At 46.2% G+C, this 18,685-nt stretch overlaps 1 protein-coding gene across 6 annotated transcripts in view; it reads left to right on the top strand.

The window, feature by feature from the left end:
- Positions 1-18,685, top strand: part of MBNL3 (muscleblind like splicing regulator 3) — an 88,751-nt gene that overhangs the window by 14,387 nt on the left and 55,679 nt on the right. For 3 of the 6 annotated variants that reach the window (XR_005952053.1, XM_041396345.1, XM_041396343.1), the window contains exon 2: positions 16,565-17,567. The exons of 1 other annotated variant lie outside the window; for it this stretch is intronic. Coding sequence is in view for 4 of the 5 variants with exons in the window: in XM_041396345.1 (XP_041252279.1) it covers positions 17,394-17,567 (174 nt within the window). In the remaining variant the exon portion in view is untranslated. Of the gene's footprint in view, positions 1-8,613; positions 8,631-15,963; positions 15,978-16,564; positions 17,568-18,685 lie in introns of those variants that run through there. 2 more of the 6 variants (XM_041396344.1, XM_041396346.1) reach the window with 2 other exon arrangements.

Raw genomic sequence — 18,685 nt, 5'->3', positions numbered from 1 at the left:
AATTAGCCCACTCCATCATGCAGCCTTCTCTGTTAACAAAGGCAGTATACTCAGCCAGACAGCTCTTGCTCACGAGTGATGCTCACCTTTTGTATGGCAGAGTGTGCTTGCTCAGAGCCTGGAGTCCTTGTTTGCATCCCTTTTCAGCAGTGCTTCTTAACCCCTCTGTGCAGCCCCATTGTAGTGCTGCCTGTCTCCAGTTGAGAGACTGCTGGCACCAGGATGTGTTTAAGTTTGAATGATGGTTTGTGTTACTGGTAGTGGCTGTGGAGCTTTATCAAGGTCAGAGACTGCGGCAGGGTAAAAAGGGGAAGAGGGTTTCTACCCCAGGAGCTTGTAGCCCTCAGGGTGATACGACATTAGTGTTATTATCTGTAAATTGAGAATGGGGGGCAAAGTGAGGCAGTTAAAACAGGTGGATTTCTGAGCTGGAAGAAGGATGTATGATCCATTGTTTGGGGTCCTGGCTTGCTGTTCTCACCAGACCAGATCCTCTCACACTGATAAGCTGGAGCTCAGCACCAAATGCTGCTGTGGTGCATCAGGTGTGGGGAAATAAACCAGCAAGGTTGTTGGGGGACTCTGCTGCACTGCTCCTGGCAATCAGGGGATGTGTTAGAAATTTTTGTTTGTCATCTCCCCTCTGATTTGGGTTCATAGGCTGGGATGAGGCAGGGTGCTTGCTGACAGGGTAGGCTGTTGACAAGTTTTCTTAACTGGCCACTGACCTCAGGTAGATCACTTAATTCTGTTCTTCTGCAAAGGAGTTGCTTGGGTTAAATGTCAGGAACTTGGAGTTTTGCAGTATCATGATACTATACAGTTTCAAAATACTATTTTTCTTCCTTGTGTGAATATCTAAATTTGACTATTGCATCTGCAGTGTTACAGGATTTAGTAAACTGGGGAGAGGGGCAATCCTTAGTTTAGGTATAACTATTGGCTGTAGTCTGTAAAAATGTGTCTGCTGTTTAAAAAACATAGGGAATTATTTTCAGATCCTGTAATCTATTTAAATGCAGGCTCTTCAGTATTTGGCTGCTTCCTGAAGACTGCACTCACTGATATTGTAATCCAGAGCCTGTGTGTGCAGGCAGTGCCATGTGGTTGAATGCAATCCTTGCACAAAAAATCATCTGTATGTAGATACTAGAATGTGAACAGTGATGCCTGTGTGAGTGGATAGCAGGTCACGACCCCCTGAAAATGGAAACATATTGATGTTGTTAGCAAAAGCTGTGGAGCATGTTTTCCTTGAAAATTGTTATTCAATGTTGTTCTTGCTGTCTTTTGAATTAAACATAGTGTAAGGGTTGGTTTGCTGGAATTTTGACTGTTCTGGAGCACTGGGTATTGGGTAGTTATTATTAACAGCCAGAGAAGGTAGCGTGACCTACTGAACAGACAGCAAGATGCATAGACACTAGCAGCAGGGAAATCTAAGACAACGCATGGAAAAATATGTACAAGGTAAAACTTGCGCAGCCAGCCCTTATGCAGCAAATAAAGCAAGGTCTCACTGACCTTGGCAGCTGTACAGGGCAGTCTTTGCATAAGAATGACTTGTGCTTAATATGCTAGAGAATTATTCAGGGACAAATATTCCTGTTTTCTGCAGTACTGGGGACAATGTCATCTTCCATCTCCAGTTGCAACACAAACACAAAAGCATTGCAGACGGGGTACGCGGAGGACCTGACCCTCCTCAAGCACAGCCAGTTCTGCTTCCCATGGCCTAGAGAAAGATATCTGGCACTGTCCTCCTGGCAAAGCTGAATCCAGTGCCTTAGAGCAGCTACCTTTGAGACTGGCTGGATAGAAAGGCAGCATGATGGGTGTCTGCTGATAAGGGATCTGCTAGAGTTGGAGGTCAGAGGGGCACTTTGCTCTTGCTGTTGTGCTGTGTGGAGGCAAAAAGGGGGACTAGACCTGCAGGCTGGTTAAATGCCAGGAGATACAGAGCCAGTCAGGCATTTCCTGTGGCCCAGGGCTTGCATGCAGCTCTTGGACAGGCCAAGCCCAGCTCACCCACTGTTTGCAGCGAGCAGGAATTACAATGGAGCCTCTACTTGGTGGGTCCCTGCTTCAGAGCCCTCCAGCTAAGGTGGGAGTGGAACAGATGGATGTTGAGCGGCTGGAGTCTCTGCTCCCATGTCCTGGGGCCAGGCAAGTCCCCGTGCCACCACCATGGCCAGGTCTGTACCTGCACTTCTCCTCTGGTGGTGTTGCGTACGAAACCTTGCTACTCACTACTGCTGTTTCTCATGGCTTTTTCCTTTTTCTTCCTCTTCCACTGGATAGATCAGCCCCGTAAGTGTCCATGTTTAAGAGCAAAGCTGTCTTGAGTGTTTGGCAGAGCAGGGTCTCCAAGGTCTCTCTATCAGGAGAAGGCCAGAGATGGTGTTTGTTGATATCGATCATGGGAAATGTAATTAATGCGGGTATAAAGTGTTAAATGTTAAATTAAAATGTGAGATTTAAAGGCAGTCAATAGATCAATTCTGAGGCTGGGATGAAATGCTCAGACTTTCAAACAATAATCAGATTTCCGATAAAATCTCACTGTGTGTAATTAGAGGGGTTGAAATACTAAATCAGGTGTTAAGGGAGTGATATTTAGATTATGTTGAAAGAATAAAGATCCAGACAAAAAGAGCCCTCCTGTCTGCAGGCAGAGCTCAGGCTGGGCAGAAATAGTGTGGAGCTTGGGGGATGTGCTGATCTAGCAATTAAAACTGCCAAGAGAGGAGAATGATGGGAAAACTGCACAAATGTAGAATGCTGAACATGTGCCTGGATGGAAACAAGACCATTTGAACCTCATAGCTGTTGTGTAGTCTGACAACACTTCTAAGACCTTGGTCCATCCACATGCACAGATGTTGACATCTTATGTGGTCTTGGTGAGCCTTCCAGAGGAGTGAGGACAACATGTTGAAACCAACCCCAGCAGGAAGTACTGCCATAAAAAACACTTCCCAAGCGTTAAAAATACTAATTACCAACTGCCACCACATTTCAGTGGTATTCCAGAGAGACAATAAGAGCAAAGGCATGCTGTTGATATTTTGTTAAGGGCAAAAATTTAAGGAGAGGGGCAAAGTTAGGCTTAGTGTCCTAGGGCACATGGCATTTCCAGGGCATTTCTTTGAAATTTATATTTTGCTCTATAATCCACAAAAAAGTAAGCAGAAGAGAGTCTGGAGTAGCCAACTCTGTAGTTTAACTGGCCTATGAGTAATGATACCAAATAAGTTCTGCTTTAGGAGCAGCATCAGGCTTTGCTCTTCAAGTCATCTTAATTTTCTGATGCTGCGAGCTGTGCAGGAGACTGCAGGAAACATCCATTCCCTGAATATGTATCTTTGCTTTCATCCCTAAAGGGATAATTCAGAATATGGGACAGACATAGTATTTACTGTGGGCACTGCACCTGTCAAGGTAACATTACTATGGAATGGAGGGTAAAAACCATTCCTCTGCTAGATAAAATGGATAAACTGGCTCATTAGCTTTAGGCACTTACTTGCTAACCTTGTCCTGTACCTGTGATGTGATTATTTTTGAAGATGTAGCTATAAGGCTCTCCAGAGCCTTGAAAGATGCATTTTTTTAAGAGTATCTTCTCATTTTGTTTTATAATCCTGGTGCAGCCTCTGCTGTGCAGTTCCAGAGGTTGAGATGCTGTCCATGGATGTGATGTAACCCCACCCAGCTGGTCATCAGTGCCTTGGAAATGCTTTGTGGTTGTTATTGCTTAACTGCAAGCCCTGCCTTAGCCATGGGTTGAGCCAGGCTCCTGCTCACCTTGCTCCTTGCAGAGCAGAGGGTGGAGAGTGAATAGGGTGGTTTCAGCAGTGGAGAATTCTTTTGAGCTTTTAAATAAAGGTCTCTAAAATTTCCACCGTGGTGTGGCTGGGCGGAGGTAACCTGATCTTTGGAAATGTGCCTTTGTGCTGTAGTTTACAGAAGGGCTTCTTGATTAACAAAGACTGAATGCGGGTTAGTTAAACTGTAGCCATTGTATTCAAGGTCACTGTTAATTTTTTTAATTGCAAGCTTTCTTCCAAGTCCGGGGTTGGAAATGAGACTTGTTGTGTCAAGCTCCCAGAAAGGGTTGGAAATTGTGTCATTTCAATTACTCTGTTTCACTCTGCCCCTTCCCTTTATCTAACAGGAAAATAAGCTTTGTAAAGTGCTGTACATAGATTTTAATTTCATTGCTGATACTAGAAGCCCAAAAAGCATGTGTCTCTGGGAAGAGACTGATGCTCAATCTGTGGCATATCATAAAGCCAGCCAGGGGAAGGGCAGGGACATCACAAGGGCATGCCTGTGGCTAGGGACTTACAGGAGGTCTTTCCCTTCACATGAGTCGTAGTGGAGCTCTGGAGGTCCCTGCCAAAAGGGAAACAGTGGCATGCTTAAGGAGCCCTCAGAAGGAGCGGGAGGCTGGAGCACCAGGGTGGGAGGTTGTGCATGTCTGCTGTGCTGTTACTCCTGGGCATCTCTGGGGGCTGCTGGATCGTTTTCACCAGCTGTAGCCCAGCTGGAAGGAGGGTCATTCCTCCACACTCCTGCTGCTCCTGCCTTCTTTCCCCATGCCTGCCTGTGGACAGGAGCAGAGGAATGACCCACAAACAGCACACCACTCTGAAATACGATGTTTGAGGGCTTGCATGCTGGAGGAGAAGTCCAGCCTCTCATGACTCCCTGTCAAGGAGCATTTTCTTGCCCTCCCTGAACCATTCCTGGGCTTCATATTCCAGTCTTCTGGGTTGTTTCCACCTATATATTCAGCACAAGTAGGAAGCCTGCAGCACTTGATGGCACAGGAAAAGTGAAAGAGTGCTTTATGCCTGGTCTTGCACACATTCCCCCTAAAGAGTTTTCCCTTACTCCTTTCCTAGACAGAATATCAGGAGGCAGAACAGAGATTCTAGTCTCTGGTCTTCTCAGATGCCTCAGTGTTCCCTAAATAATACTCCCCTGGGTTAATGCTGTCCTTGCACGTTTTTAAGGTGAAACTCCTTGCAGTCTCATTCCTAGCAGGCAGAGTTGGCTGCTCCTGCACTTGAGCTGTGGTGATCCTGGCAGAGCAGCGTCTGCATGGTGCGTGTGGCGAGTCCCAGTTCTGTTTTTTGTGACCTGAATGCATGGAACAGCTTGTTCTCTGCTGTCTGTTAACCCTTGGAAAGACACTTCCTCTTATGCTCCTTCATTCTGCATTGGCAGTGCTCAGCAGGGTCAGCTCTGCACTTCGGGTTTGAGGGCAGAGCCTATGAGGGAGTTAATTGCTGAGTGATGATGGCTCTCTCCAGCTGAAGGTCTGCTCCCATGAGCTATTTAAGCCTCTGTTTCTTGTATCTCTGTGCCAATCAGATTAGCTGATGCCAGGAAACAGACCACAGCCTGCTTGCTCTTGAATGCACCCTTTTTCCTCCTTACCTGTTTATCCCAGTCAAGCCCCTTTCCGCTCTGCCTCGGTTCTTTAATTTAGCTTTGTTCCTTCCTTTTCATTTTCACAGCCTTACTCTGGCCCATCTTGTCTCCCTAGGCTGCCTCTCTGGGTTTTGACATCCAGCCTTAACAACAGTCAGTCCTGTTTCCTGTCATAGTCATGACTGCTCTCTTTGCAGAGCCATGTGCCCCTCTGCACTTCTGCACTGAGCTTTTCTTGCATTTGATTCCTTCCCTGTTTACCCTGTTGTAACTTGGATTCCCTTTAAATTGCAGTAGAGAGATCCACAGGTCAGTGGAGCTGCTGAAGGGGCTCATCTTCCCAGGAGAGAAGGGGAATCAGGTTAGGGAGGGGAGTGTGGCTGAGAGCTGCCCCTCAGTCATTTCCCAGGGCTGCTGCCACCCCGCTGTCTGTGCACCCCCAGGCACCACTCTGCTCTTCTCCCAGCTGCACCCCTCCACTCATTCACTGATTTTGGCAAGGGATTCGTTGTTGCAAAAAATAAAAAAAAAGCTCTAAACCCCCTCAGGCTCACAGGACCAAGTGTTCCAGCCTGGCCTTCTGTGCCAAAACAGGCCCATCCCCTGCCTCTTGTGAGGCCCCACCTTTATCCTTCTTCTAAAAATAAAACGCAATGACATTCCTTCCTACTTACTCTGTTCTCTTATTCTGACCTCATTAGACTTTCCCAATAGAAAATTTCATTGAACTCCTCTATTAGTGGTGAAAACAAACAAGACCATTGGACTTCCTCTGGAAAAAATGCATCTATATAACAGGGAATTGCAGGGAGCCAAATTTCCACTGCTGAGTTTGTGCTGTACACATATGTTCCCTCGTATGCGTTTAGTAAACAAAGTTGTCTTCACACTAAGAAGAATTTAAAACAATTTATCCTTTATATCTGATTTTCCCCCCCTTGTTGGAAAAAGATTGCTTCTGTAATATTATAAGGAGCAAAGTACTGTTAGCTGGGGTTACAAGAAAAGCCTCTTTTTTCCAGACTCCCTGAGCTAAATATATTTTGAGGCTTATGTATGTGCACGTACATAGGAATGATAGCCGGGTGATGGATTGCTAAGCCACACCATAAATTCAGTTTGTTGGACACCTCTGATTACCTCCTCTGCACTCTGCCCGTAATCATTCTCCTTCAAACATCCTTCTAATGTTCTTAACAGCAGCCAATTAAAACAAAGACTTCACTTGCCATCTATCCCCTCTTCCCTCTGCCATCACCCAAGCTCCTTCTCTTGGGTGGGGGGACAGAAGTGCATTAATGCATAGTGGTTCAGTGTGTGTGCTCAAGGTTTAATGGAATATGTCCCTACTTGGGATTTTTTTCCCAACCTCTTTAAAATTCAGCTTGGACAGACACCCGGCCATGAAGGGGTGTTTGCATGTGGCTGGGAGCTGCAGACTGGTGGCAGGAAGAGTGGGGCAAATGGAAGACACTCTTCATCTGTGCATCTGCCCCCCTTCTTTGGCTCCTGGTTTTGATTCAGAGGTTTCATGGTGATTCAGATGCTTTCTGAAGAAAAACATGCCCACAGACATTAAGGGGGAAACTGAAAATAATTCAGGTCACTAAGACTTCCAGGGGGAGAGGAGTTACAGGTTGTGGTGTTGCAGATGCAGGAGGGTAATGAGATAATTGAAGATCTGAGGATTTCAGTTGGTGTCAATGACTCAGGCATGTAAGGGAAAACAGAGGATATTCAGTCCCTGAAAAGTTGATTCATCCACCTGGCAGTGAGATGAAGAGTAATGAATAACAGATTTTGGGGTGCATGGAAGGCAGGAGAGGCCAACACACTAACTCTGAATGGCTTGGGAAGTGCCTCAAGAGTGATTTTTACTTCCTCTTGCGTTTTTTAGGGCTTAGCTGTGCTGGCTTCTCTCTGCATGCACCGCTAAACCTTGTTTCCCACAGGGGCACTGGACAGAGAATAGAGTGGGTGGTGTTTGGTGCCAAAGTATGCTGCCAGAACTAGGCCTTACACCTTTAGGTGCCTTTTGGTTTGGCTGCTGCCCTGTAAGTATGACAGCAGTGCCTCCCTTGCACACTGGGAGGGTGTTTACTGCTGCACAAGCAGGATTGGAATTGTTGGATGTGCCTTTCATCCTGTTGCAGCCTGCTGGATTAATGGGGCAGATCTCTGTGCGCGTGCATGCTTTCTGCTCTCTCTCCTCTATCCTGCTTCATTCTGTAATGGCTGTGGGGTCTGAAACAGATCTGTTCATCTGGTGCTTGTGCAGCCTTTACCGCAGCAGTTTCTTAATGCCTGATTGCAGTTCCTGTGTTTTATCTGCCAGACATCGCTGAGAGCTGGGGAAGTAACAACCCCCGTTTGCAGAGGGATTAAGTGACTTGTCACTTGTGGCACCTGTGGCTGCAGCAGTGTTTGAGCCCCTCTTTCCAGGGTCCCAGAAGAGCATATTTCCTGTCAAAATGGTGACTACCTGTGCAATGACAATGCCTTTGGGGTTTGGGACTAGGCTGGTCTGGATTTTCATTGGTATATGGGAGTAGAAAATATGCTCTCAATTGCCACTATGTTTGGTTTTCCTGCTTTCCTACACGTTCTAACTTCTTTATTTTAATTCTGAAAGAAAATATTGTAAATACATTGGATGCTTTTGTTACCAGCCTTTCAGTCTCCTTCTGTCATTACGTATTTGATTTGCAACCTGAGGATGCTGTTAGAGATCTGAGTTGAGAAATAAGTCAAGGCTTTACTTTTCTCAAGTCCGAATTGTTTGACAAATATTTTTTGAGTACCTTTGTGCTCATGTATTCCCTTCCATGTAGCCCATAAATGATAGGTGTTTTCCCTGTTGTGCGTGAGCCCTCATTTTTAACACATCATGTAACTCAGATGGACTCGAATGTAGGAGCACAAAGACTTTGGAGGCCTGCCCTGTGCGAAGGGGAAAATTACTGTCTGGCCCAGAGCGGTGGCTTTGTGATGACTGCATTGTGTTCTGGTGTGCTGTGTTTGTACCAAACTGGTTTGCTGCCAAGTTACTTATGGCTTATCCAAGCGCTCAGTACAAAGAATGTTAAAAGAAAAACTTTTTTTGTTTTCTCTGAATTCTTCCAGCTGAGAAGGAATTCAAACCACAGTTCAAATGCTGTCTCCTCTTTCTGCAGGCCTGTGGTGACCAGGTAGGGCATGTAACACTGAAGTGCCTTCAGCTGTACTGTTTGTGTAGGAGTATGTATGTGCTTATAGAAGATATCATATGGGACCTGCAGGGAAAGTGCCTTTTGTTGGAGAAAAACCTGTGGTCTGTGATTGAGAAGTCTAGAGTGGGAATTTTCCAGGCACAAGTATGTGTGCCTGGACAGAGGTACCTAAGAAGCACCAGACCTGGCTTGGTCTCCTCTGTGTATAGAACATATCTGATACCTCCTGAAAGTCCCAGGCTGCCTCTGCAGCACAGTAAATGGCTGACCTGGGCTCCTGTTTCTGCTTTTGTCCTGCCTGACAGAGTATATTGCCTGTCTTGAGGGCTAGGATCATGCTTGGAGCTTAGGAGATACCTGTAGGTTGTTCCTGTCAGCAGAATCCTGGGAAGGGCAGTTGGGTAAAAGCATTCCCTCCCCTCAGCTGTCCCAAACACATGCAGACACTTACCTGATTGGCAAGGACCTTGGGGGTTTCTTGAACACTGAGTAGGATAATCAGATAGATTGTGGGATACATCTGCTTGATCCTATTTCTTACGATTACGTGGTGGGGAACAAGCCTTAATGAGCCTTGGCCTTTCCTGTCTCCTCTGTAAATTTGTTTGACTCAATGGAGCTCTCTTTGTGTGAGACAGCTCTCTTTGTGCTTGGATATGGAAGCATCCACCTCTGAAGCTGGCTGTGCTTTGAGACGGGGTTTGGATTAGCTGACCTCCAGAGATCCCTGCCAACAATTTTTTTTTCCCTTTTCTTTTGTGTTTGCAGTTGGTGTAATTGTGGTCCTAACCCCTCCCAAGCGGTGCTGGCACTGGAGAGGATTTTAGCACTGTTTCACAGCAAGTGCAGTAGCTGCTTCTGCAGTGCAGAGGAAATGCTCCTTTCGGGTCAGCCACCCCGCTGTAAGGCGGGTCCCTGGCCCTCAGCACTGGGAAGCTGCCTCATGTAGGAGGCCAGAAGGGATTTGCCAGGCAGGTCCTAATAGAAGGGAGCATCCTTTTCCATGTGTCTCTTACTGGTGATGGCTTTAGTGAAGCAAAACTCCCACTTGGCTGCCTGATCAGCAGAGCATCCCCCAGATCCCACGGGGCTGGGATGGCAGTGGGTCACTATCAGTACAGTAGAGAGCTGGAGTAGGAAAGGGGTCTTGACCTCCAACTGGTTCCAAATAAGCTGATGGCAGAAAATCAAAAGCCCAAAAGAACAGAAATGTGCACGTGTGGTTATTCTAACAAATCTGTTTAGTGAAAGAGGGGGGAGTTCCCTTTGAAACACTGCAATGCATGCTGCCCTGGAACACCCTATGGAAAGGTATTTGTTCTGCCAAGGCACGTGTGTGGGTCCAGCACAGCAGCTTCTGTGACTTTGTTCAAAGACAAACAAATAAACAAAAAAGCTCCTTAAACTGCAATGTTTTTGTAGTTCATTTTTTTGGCTTAGAAATCCCCAGTAGATAGTGAGAAATAACTCCCAGCCGTTTGCCTGTGGAAGCATTTTGGAACTAATCCTGTAGGGGGGAAGGGGAGAGGAGTTCCCTGAACTTTGGTGGACAAGAACAGCTGAAGGTTCAGGAAGAAGGAAAACCAACTGAAGATTTCAGGTGGCTGAGGGAATAGGAGCACCATAGTGCACATTGAAGAATGGTAGATTTCAAAAACAAAGGGATTTTTTCCATACTTCCTTAAAATCAGCATTAATTTTTCCTGTGATTGTTTGCTTCAGGGTGTAAGTGTGGAGAATTGCATGTACACAAGGGAGGATAAAGTTCCCTGCATTTGTACATTCTTCTTCTCTGCAGTGAAGGGCTTCCTTCCCTCATGCTACTTTATTTTGCATATTTTCCTTTTTTTTTTTTTTTATTTTTGCCCCGCTTTGTTTTTTTTTCAGTTGCCCACCTCTGCATATAAGAGAGTGCTGAGGTTGTGTCAGGGCAGCTAAGAGCAGTGGGAAGCACCCAGAGGCCAGTGATGCATGATCCATTTTCCCAAGGACAGTGGCACTGCTGGCCCTGCAGAGCCCACAGCCATGTCCCAGGGTGCCATAAAGCCAGGAGTTCAGCAAGGCTGGCGAGCCTCTGAAGGGATGGGGTGCAGTATGTACAGCCTTCCCTACAGAGGGGCAGGAGGATGTTCCTTGTGCTGCTCTGTCCAGAGGGGTCACGACCAGTGATGGCCACTCTCCAATGCCAGCAGAACGAGAGAGTGTGGGAGAAGGACAAGTGTGTTTGTGCGGTACCTGCATGCCCAAACATCCACCCTGTAGTGGGTTTATGTCCTGAAAACGAGGCTTCCATTGCAGCAGCACTTGTGTGGGTTTATTATTTCTGTCTGGGTTCTGCCATCCTGTTCTGAACAGACGGTGCTTGGAGCCGAGTTGACTTTTTGGCACGCGTTGTGACCCCTGGAGATTCACGGCCCCCAACATCTGTGATTAGACCTTGAACAGAAACTTTTCATGCATGCCCATGGTAGAGGAAACTTGCTCTTTTTCTGAGTAACTGGTAGAAGAACAAAAGGAGGTTTATTTTCTTTTAGCTGTAAAGGTCTACCTTAAATTGAGTAAACTGTTCCCTGAGGGAAAAGGTGTCCAGGTACAGAACGTTCACAAAGGAAATATTCAAAGTGTCTGCTGTGTCCCTGAAGTGTTTGTTTTAAAGTATGAGGGCCAGAGCAAAAAATAGAAGATTATTTTCTAATTTGAAAGCAAAAATACCTCTTGCAGGTGACAGAAAATAAATTGACCTTCTTTGGTCTTGTCACTGCAGCCCATTGAGTGCACAAGCACTGAGGAGCCCTGGAGAAGCTGCCATTGCTGGGATGGCTCCGGGCCCAGTGCACAGCCCCAGCCCGTGTCCGGGGCAGCCCCGCTGCGTGCAAACTGTCACTGTTCCACCGGCAAAGGAGTCGTGTCTGTGGGAATCTGAACACTGCTGTGCTTTATGTGAGGTAGGGTAAGAGCATTGTCATTGGTGCTTCAGCAATTGAGGATCCACGCCTGGATTTATGAGGGTTATTTTTGTGGTTTCTTTCGCTGTCGTGAAGCAGCACTTCTGCATCGGTCCCAAGTAAAGCCTTGTGATCCAATGGTGACAGTACCTAACTTGTCATGGGCTTTTCTGAGGCCCAAAATTAACTTCTCTGATGTCAGCCAACTCAATGTCACTGTGTTCCTGGCTTGGTAGATCCTAGGTGAAGATTTTTTAAACGTTTTTGTTTCCCCTCCTCACTGACTTGGAAATGTGCATTATCTTAACTCATGCATCACTGCCAATAAATGTTAACAGTAAAATGCTTTTCAGCAACACCTTGCCTTTGACTATAACTTTTTGGTTCCTTTGATAAGCAAGGATATAGTTTCATGTGTTTTTTACTACTTGCTGTGAAAGTGGAAGAGAAAGGAAGGCTGTTGGATGGGTGGTGGTATTCTCCACAGAGTTTTCTTTCTCTTTCAGAACAAAACAGTTCAGTGTGCTATTTTCATTGCTCCCATTTCTCTTTGCCTTGCAGTGTTTCCAGGAACACTGTGTTTATTTGGAAGATTGTTTGATAATGGAAACATCTCACTGCTGTTTGGGTGAGGAGTTCCCTATTCTGGCTTATCAAGGGTGTGGTGGTAGGCACACCAAGCTCTTCCATACTCATTAAGGTGCAATAAAAAGCCCAAGTTACAGAATCATCTCAAAGGTGCAAGGCCTGATGAGTGAGTGTGGCATTTGTACTGCCACCTGAATTTAGTGCTTTGAGGAAAACCCATAGACTAAAGTCTTTTTTTGGGCTCTGACAGTATCTAGACACTCAGTGAACATTAATAGCAATATTTAGTTTTAGTGGAATTGGTATAAAATTGGAGGTCTTGATTTTGCAAGCACAATTTCTCTATTGCTGTGCCTTGAGGGCATCCATCCATCCATCCATCCATCTATGACGGGTCTGAGCTTTCATTCACCATAACTTGCAAAGCTAGGTAAAGCACACTGCAGCCTGCCAGTGTAGGGCTGAGCTTGGACTCAGGAGAGCCAGTCCTCAGTTCCATGGTCACCTGCTGGTGGTTTGAGTGGAAGAGGAGCTTGGACAGCATCGCATATGATAAAAACAGGCACGGCTGGAACTTAACCTTGGGAAAACTCCAGTGTGCTTGCAGTATCCCTATTCCTCTTCAAGTGAAGGGAATAGCTGCTGTTCTTACTCACTAGACTGTGAGTTAGGACAACAGCACTTCTGTTTCCCAACTGAGTAGTTGTGACCCAGAAATCCTTGAAAAACAGTAAATGAGGAACCCACCTTGGCACTTCTACTGAATCATTTTTTCTTAAAAAAAAAAGGAGAAAAAAGAAGAAAAAAATCTCTTTTAAATAGCATCATTTACACTTGGGAGCTGCTCAAATCCGTCCTGTCACATAAATTACCATTTCTGAACTCGGCTGTCAGGAAGTGTCCTCACAAGCTGACATCCATGGGGGCTGTCAGTGGAAGGGGATCAGTTTCACGGCAAGCAGGAGGAATTCAAGCGTCAAGTGAAATACTCTCGTCCTCACGTTACCTCAAGCGGTCAGGGCATCTCAGTCCCGCCAGGGGCGAGCCCTGGTGTGACCTTTGCTCCTCAGACTGCCCTTGCTCCCCTGCTCTTCGGTAGCTGTAAGGTGGGGGCAGACATCTGGAGCAAGCGCCATCCTCCTGCAGCTCGGGCAATTAGAGCCTGGCCCAGCAAGTGGCCCTGGAGCAGAGGCTTCAGGGATATTGCAGTTTCTTTGCAGGGATAAAGGCCACAGGCTTTTCTCTCTGCTCTGCTGCTTTCTCCAGCTTTGATGCGGATGCCGTTGAAATGAGATTGGCTCATCTGGTAGTGGAGGAGCTGAGCCCTGCCAGACGGATCTGGCTTGCTGGGAAGGGTTCAAAAGGCAGCACCTACCCTTTGTTGTATTTCCTGCACGCTAACGAAGCCCCTGATTTCTGGAGCTACTTTTTAATCCTTGTAGGTTGTATGTTGGTTTTGGCATGGATGCTTTTTTTTTTTTTTTTTTTTTTTTTTTAATTTCTCTCATTTGAAATATACAGGAGAACAAAGGGAATAAAATGCCAGCCACCCCACACCCTCCCCCCAAAAAGGGAATTGTAAGGGTGCATTCTGGTGAGAACAGTTGTTTGCTGCCAGGAGTTGAAACCTGGAGAGCTGAAGCTCTTGTTGTCAGTGCTGGTTCCTGTCTGAGGTGTGCTGTCCTTGGGCTGTGCGTGGGAGCCTCGCTGCAGCAGTGTGCAGCTCGCTGTGATGTCAGCCCTGCATGCGTGCCTTTCCAGCCTTCCCCGTGACCACGTGGAGAGGGATTTGCAGCAGTCCAAACACTGACAGACACTGTATTTGTTGACTTGCAGAAAAGCCTAACTCGTGCTCCTCTGGGCTGTGATCATGTAAGCTGGAACACGATGACTGCTGCCTGTGCTTGCTGGCCTCCCAGTCCTGATAAACCTGTGAAGCAGATTCATTTATTTAGGCCCTGATACAGCAAAGCACTTAAGTACCTGCTTCAGATTTTCTTTCCAGAAAGACTGTCTATGCTCAGAGTTAAGCATGTGCTTAACTGCTCCCCTGAGTGCCCAGCAAACAAGTGATGGGGCAGTGTGTGCTGCTGCGGTGCTCTGCCAGGTGCCTTGCAGGCTGCAGAATCGTGGTATGAAAAATGTATTCATTAATTTGGCTCCCTCCAGTACAGGAGCTCTAGTGCCAGGGTCTGAGATGAGTCAATCCTTCTGCAGGGAGGTGGGTTGTTTCCACAGCACAGAAAATTTCTTGTCTCTTGAATGTTGCACAGATGAGTGTGCCCTTCTGCAGGGTGTGGGGCAGGGGCAATTTCCATCAGTGGGTTTGTTTCCCCCCCCACGAGTTGTAAAGAAAAATATCCACCGTGTTACATGTGTCTGAATATTTTGATGTTTGTAGTTTAATGTTCTGTTGAATTAATTTGATTTAGCTGTAATTAACATGATGCCCTTCATTTTGAGAACTGAGCAGTTTAGTGCAGCCACGTACCTGTGGGCAGTGTGTGATCCTGAGCTGCATGGCTTGAGAGCAAGATCAACATTTGGTTTGTTACCCTGGGATTTCCTCAGGTTCAGGGGCTGGGAAGGGTGGATGTTACTACACTGTTTGGACATCTTGGTATTTGGTGTAACTGTGTGTTAAGTCAGACCCATCATATTCTATCCACAGCATTGAGAGACCCTCACTTCCCTTGGGAGTCTGAAGCTGTGGAATAGACACTTAATCCACAAGATGGTTGTATTTCAGTCTGCTCGGAAGAACTTCTGAGAGTGCATTCTTTCTAATCCCCACCCATATCTGACCTGTTCTAGCTCGTTCTTAAGAGCTGCACCCAGCTAGTCCTTAGCTCCCTGCAGAAGGTTTCTGCCCATCTTTTCCTTTCTTTTGCTTTCTGAGCTCATTTGAACTGGGAGCCCACATATCAGTGAATGGGATTCCTGTATAAATTTGCCCTGTTTGCAAAATTGGAATTGATTTAGAGCAGCTCTTCTTTACAAAACCCAAAAGACACGAGCATGGTTAGATGTGTCTCTTTTCCTTCTCTTTGAAGTTTAAAACACGCTTAGCAAATATGACGTTTGCAGTCTGTTCCCCACCTGATGTGCAAAAATGCAAAGGTCCTTCCAGAAGCATGGGTCAGACCAAGCTTTGTGCTGATGCCTCAAGCTGGATTGCAGGGATCTAGGCAGGTTTTGTTATCAACTTGTGTCTAATTAAGCCTAGAAAGTACTTGCAGTGTAGGTTTAACGAGTGTTGTTTTTTCTAAATTGAAATAATTCGATCTGTGAATCAAACAGCCTCTGTGCCCCACCCCCTGCTGCTGATGACAGCCTCTTCCCACACTTCTTCCTTGGTAGCATTGTTTCCATTGTTTCCAGCTCCAGTAGGTTTCAGTTACTGATCAGTGTAATTGCAATAACACACCAATAATGAAAGAGGAATTTAAGCTTCCTTTTTTTGTAGTTGAAGGCTCTTCTCCTACGAAAGCTTGAAATCTTAATAGCAGTCACACAGGCGACATCCCGCGCCTGTCAAATGTTTGCAAAAGTGGACGGTCGTACTTTAGGAAGATAAAGGGCTGGATTTTGGGAACTTGGAAACAGCTCAATCCTATCAGGCGGCAATGGTACAGCTAATATTAGAATGGGAGACTCTAGAGACAGCTTAACATTTTAGCGGATGCCAAGGAAGCCTTCAACTGGAATGCATTGAAAGTTGTTTGTTGTATAACACGAGTTGCTGGAGTCAGAGTAATTCGAGTTGCCTTTGGTCTGGTGGAAAACTACAGCTGTGAGCAATGAGTTAATTTTTTCCGTGTGTGTGTGTGTGCGTGTGTGTGGCTTAGGTTTCCCTGTCGGGTTTGCTCTTAGTTTTGCAGGCTCTGAATCCAGAGGAGCGGCTGCGAGCCAGCCGTTTGTTTCCATGTGCCATCTCCAGGCTTTGATGGAACACCTTGGAGGTGCGAGCGGTGCAGGGCTGAGCAGGAGCCCGGCATGGAAGACAGCCACCGGCTGCTCTTCCTGCCCGAACGTTTCCTACAGAAAAGGGGGTGGGTTAGTTAATGTCAATTTAAAATTAAAAATACCGAAGAGCAGACTATCCCCGGTAGTCCGGGAGGGTTTGTGAGGGGCAGCCCGGAGCTGGGGCTGTCCCGGAGGGTCCCGGGGCTGCGGCGCTATGAAACGGGCTCTGCTATTGGTCGGCTGCCCGCGGGTGCTGCTGTAACGGCAAGCGCCATTGGCCGGCGCCGCCTCCCATGCGCAGCGCGGCGCGGGCAGTGCCCCCGTGCCCGCAATGGCCGCCGGCGCCGCCCCGCGCCCGCCCGCCCGAGCGGGGCCGCAGGCTCCTGGCTGATTCTATTTCTCTTTTTCCTGCAGGTTGCTGAAAAGTGCCTTTCCTGAAGCCACCGCTGCTTGGATTTCTGTCTAGGGCTGCCTCTCTCTGCCCCTCGCCCCCCTCTCTGTTTAATTCGGCGTTGCTTGCAGTCCGTGCCCTGACGGCGGCTCCTCCAGCCTTGCCCTTTTTTTTTTTTTTTTTTGCTCCCCATTTACACGCAGTTTGCTCAGCCATTTTATTTTTTTTCCTTCTCCCGACTATGTAGCAAATATTTAAAAGAAAAGAAAGAGGAAAAAAATCAGACATCCTTTTGCCTGTTTTGATGCTCGTGAACCATAATTTTTAGAAGCAAGAAATAGAAGGAAAAAAAAAAAACCAAACCCGAAGTTTTCTCCCCAAGGACCGAGACCATTCCACAAACTGAAGTGCTGCCAGCAGCATATGCTTTTTGCAAGAATAATTGAAACCATTAACTGGAGAGCACAGAATTCTTTTGAAAGTCTGCCAGTTATTTGCAAGTAACTTTGGCAGTGGCACAAAATATAACACTTGTATTTTAACTTCTACAATTGCACTTTTAGGAGCTGGCCTCTAATTTGATTTTCAGTTGTTCTGATAAGATTTCTATTTTATGATTGGCTTTATGTTTAATTCTTGTTTAAAGAAACACGATTTGACTTAAATGAAAACCTAAGTGCTGATGAATAGGAGTTCTACCAAAGCAACAAGTTAGTTATTTCTTCACGTTTAACTTGAATTCACTTTTTTACCCTTTTTTTAAAAAAAAAAAGAAGAAAAAGAAGATCAGCAGTAAACATTACCCTGAGGAAGGGTGCGATTGCTTGCGCATTTTAATTTTTGTTTTTTAATATGGCTGTAAACGTTTCCCTGGTTCGTGATACAAAATGGCTGACGTTAGAAGTGTGTCGAGAGTTTCAGAGAGGGACTTGTTCTCGGTCTGATGCAGAGTGCAAGTTCGCCCATCCGTCACGGAGTTGCCATGTGGAAAATGGTCGAGTTATTGCCTGCTTTGACTCCCTAAAGGTGAGGACTGTAACGCGTGCATTGCCTAAGCTTCCTTGTTTTTCTTTCCCTTCCCAGTGGCTCAGGCAGGGGTGTGGGGTGTGCAGAGCTGCTGTTTATTGCTCTGTGGCTGCAGGGAGGATGCTGCTCCTGAAATCTAGGCTGAGTCTGACTGGAGTGCCAGGCATTGCAGGGAGAGAGGATTTTATCCAGGGTGCTTTTCAGTGGTAGCTCAGGTCTGATACAGCTGTCTCTGAAACAGAGAACACTGGTGTGGGCAGCAAATGAAATAAAATGAGCAGAGAGAACTGAAATCCAGTTTTGAGTGTCCAGATCACATCAGCTGTGCATTTGGTGCAGGGATCTGAAATGTGTTTTTAATGAGCGAAAATGAAAGCAACATTTTAAGATAATGAATCAGCTTAACATGTATTTCCTGGAGACAGAATTGCAAATGCACTTTAAGGTTGTCCTGTAGATGAGGACCAGCCAAAATACTTGGAGAACAACATTTCCAGAAATGGTCATTGGGGAAGTGCTTTCTGCTTGGGACCCACGAACTCAATGGCTCTGCTAGGCCTGTTGGAGCTATGGCTGAGCCTTGAGGTTGGTGCTTGTCCTTGTAGAGTCGAATTTGGAGGCAGTAAATAGCTCTTGGTTGCTTGTCCCTGCTGGAGTTCCAGGCATGACTTTCAAAAATCCCAAAGACCTGGACTGTGAGTCAGGGTGAGGAGTGGAGGGGCTCACAGGAGGGGGATGTGGGCATCTCTTTCTGGCCTTATTCACCATGGTTCTTGGGAAAGGGAGATCCACTTTTTTTTTTTTTCTTTTTCCCAAATGTATGACTCCTCAAAAGTATTTTTTACTCTGAGACCATATGGATAACTGATAGCAGATGAGAATTCTTGACATTGTGTTTAATGTTTTGACCAAAGTAATCAACCTGTTAAAATTTCTAGAAAGAGTCTGGAAAATTTTATAATCTTAAAAGTTTTCTCTTGAACTTCAACTGTTGCTTGAAAAGATTTGTGTTTATTCGAGCATAATGAGTAACAGAACTGGTAGAGTTATATATGCAGAGGTTCAGACTAGGACTGGGTCTGGACTAACACTGGTTTACCCATTTGTTCCTGTTAGTG

The sequence above is a fragment of the Onychostruthus taczanowskii genome, unplaced genomic scaffold, assembly GCF_017590055.1.
Source record: "Onychostruthus taczanowskii isolate IOZ18803 unplaced genomic scaffold, ASM1759005v1 scaffold13, whole genome shotgun sequence".
Lineage (NCBI taxonomy): Eukaryota > Metazoa > Chordata > Aves > Passeriformes > Passeridae > Onychostruthus > Onychostruthus taczanowskii.
This window is presented reverse-complemented; position numbering and strand designations above follow the sequence as displayed.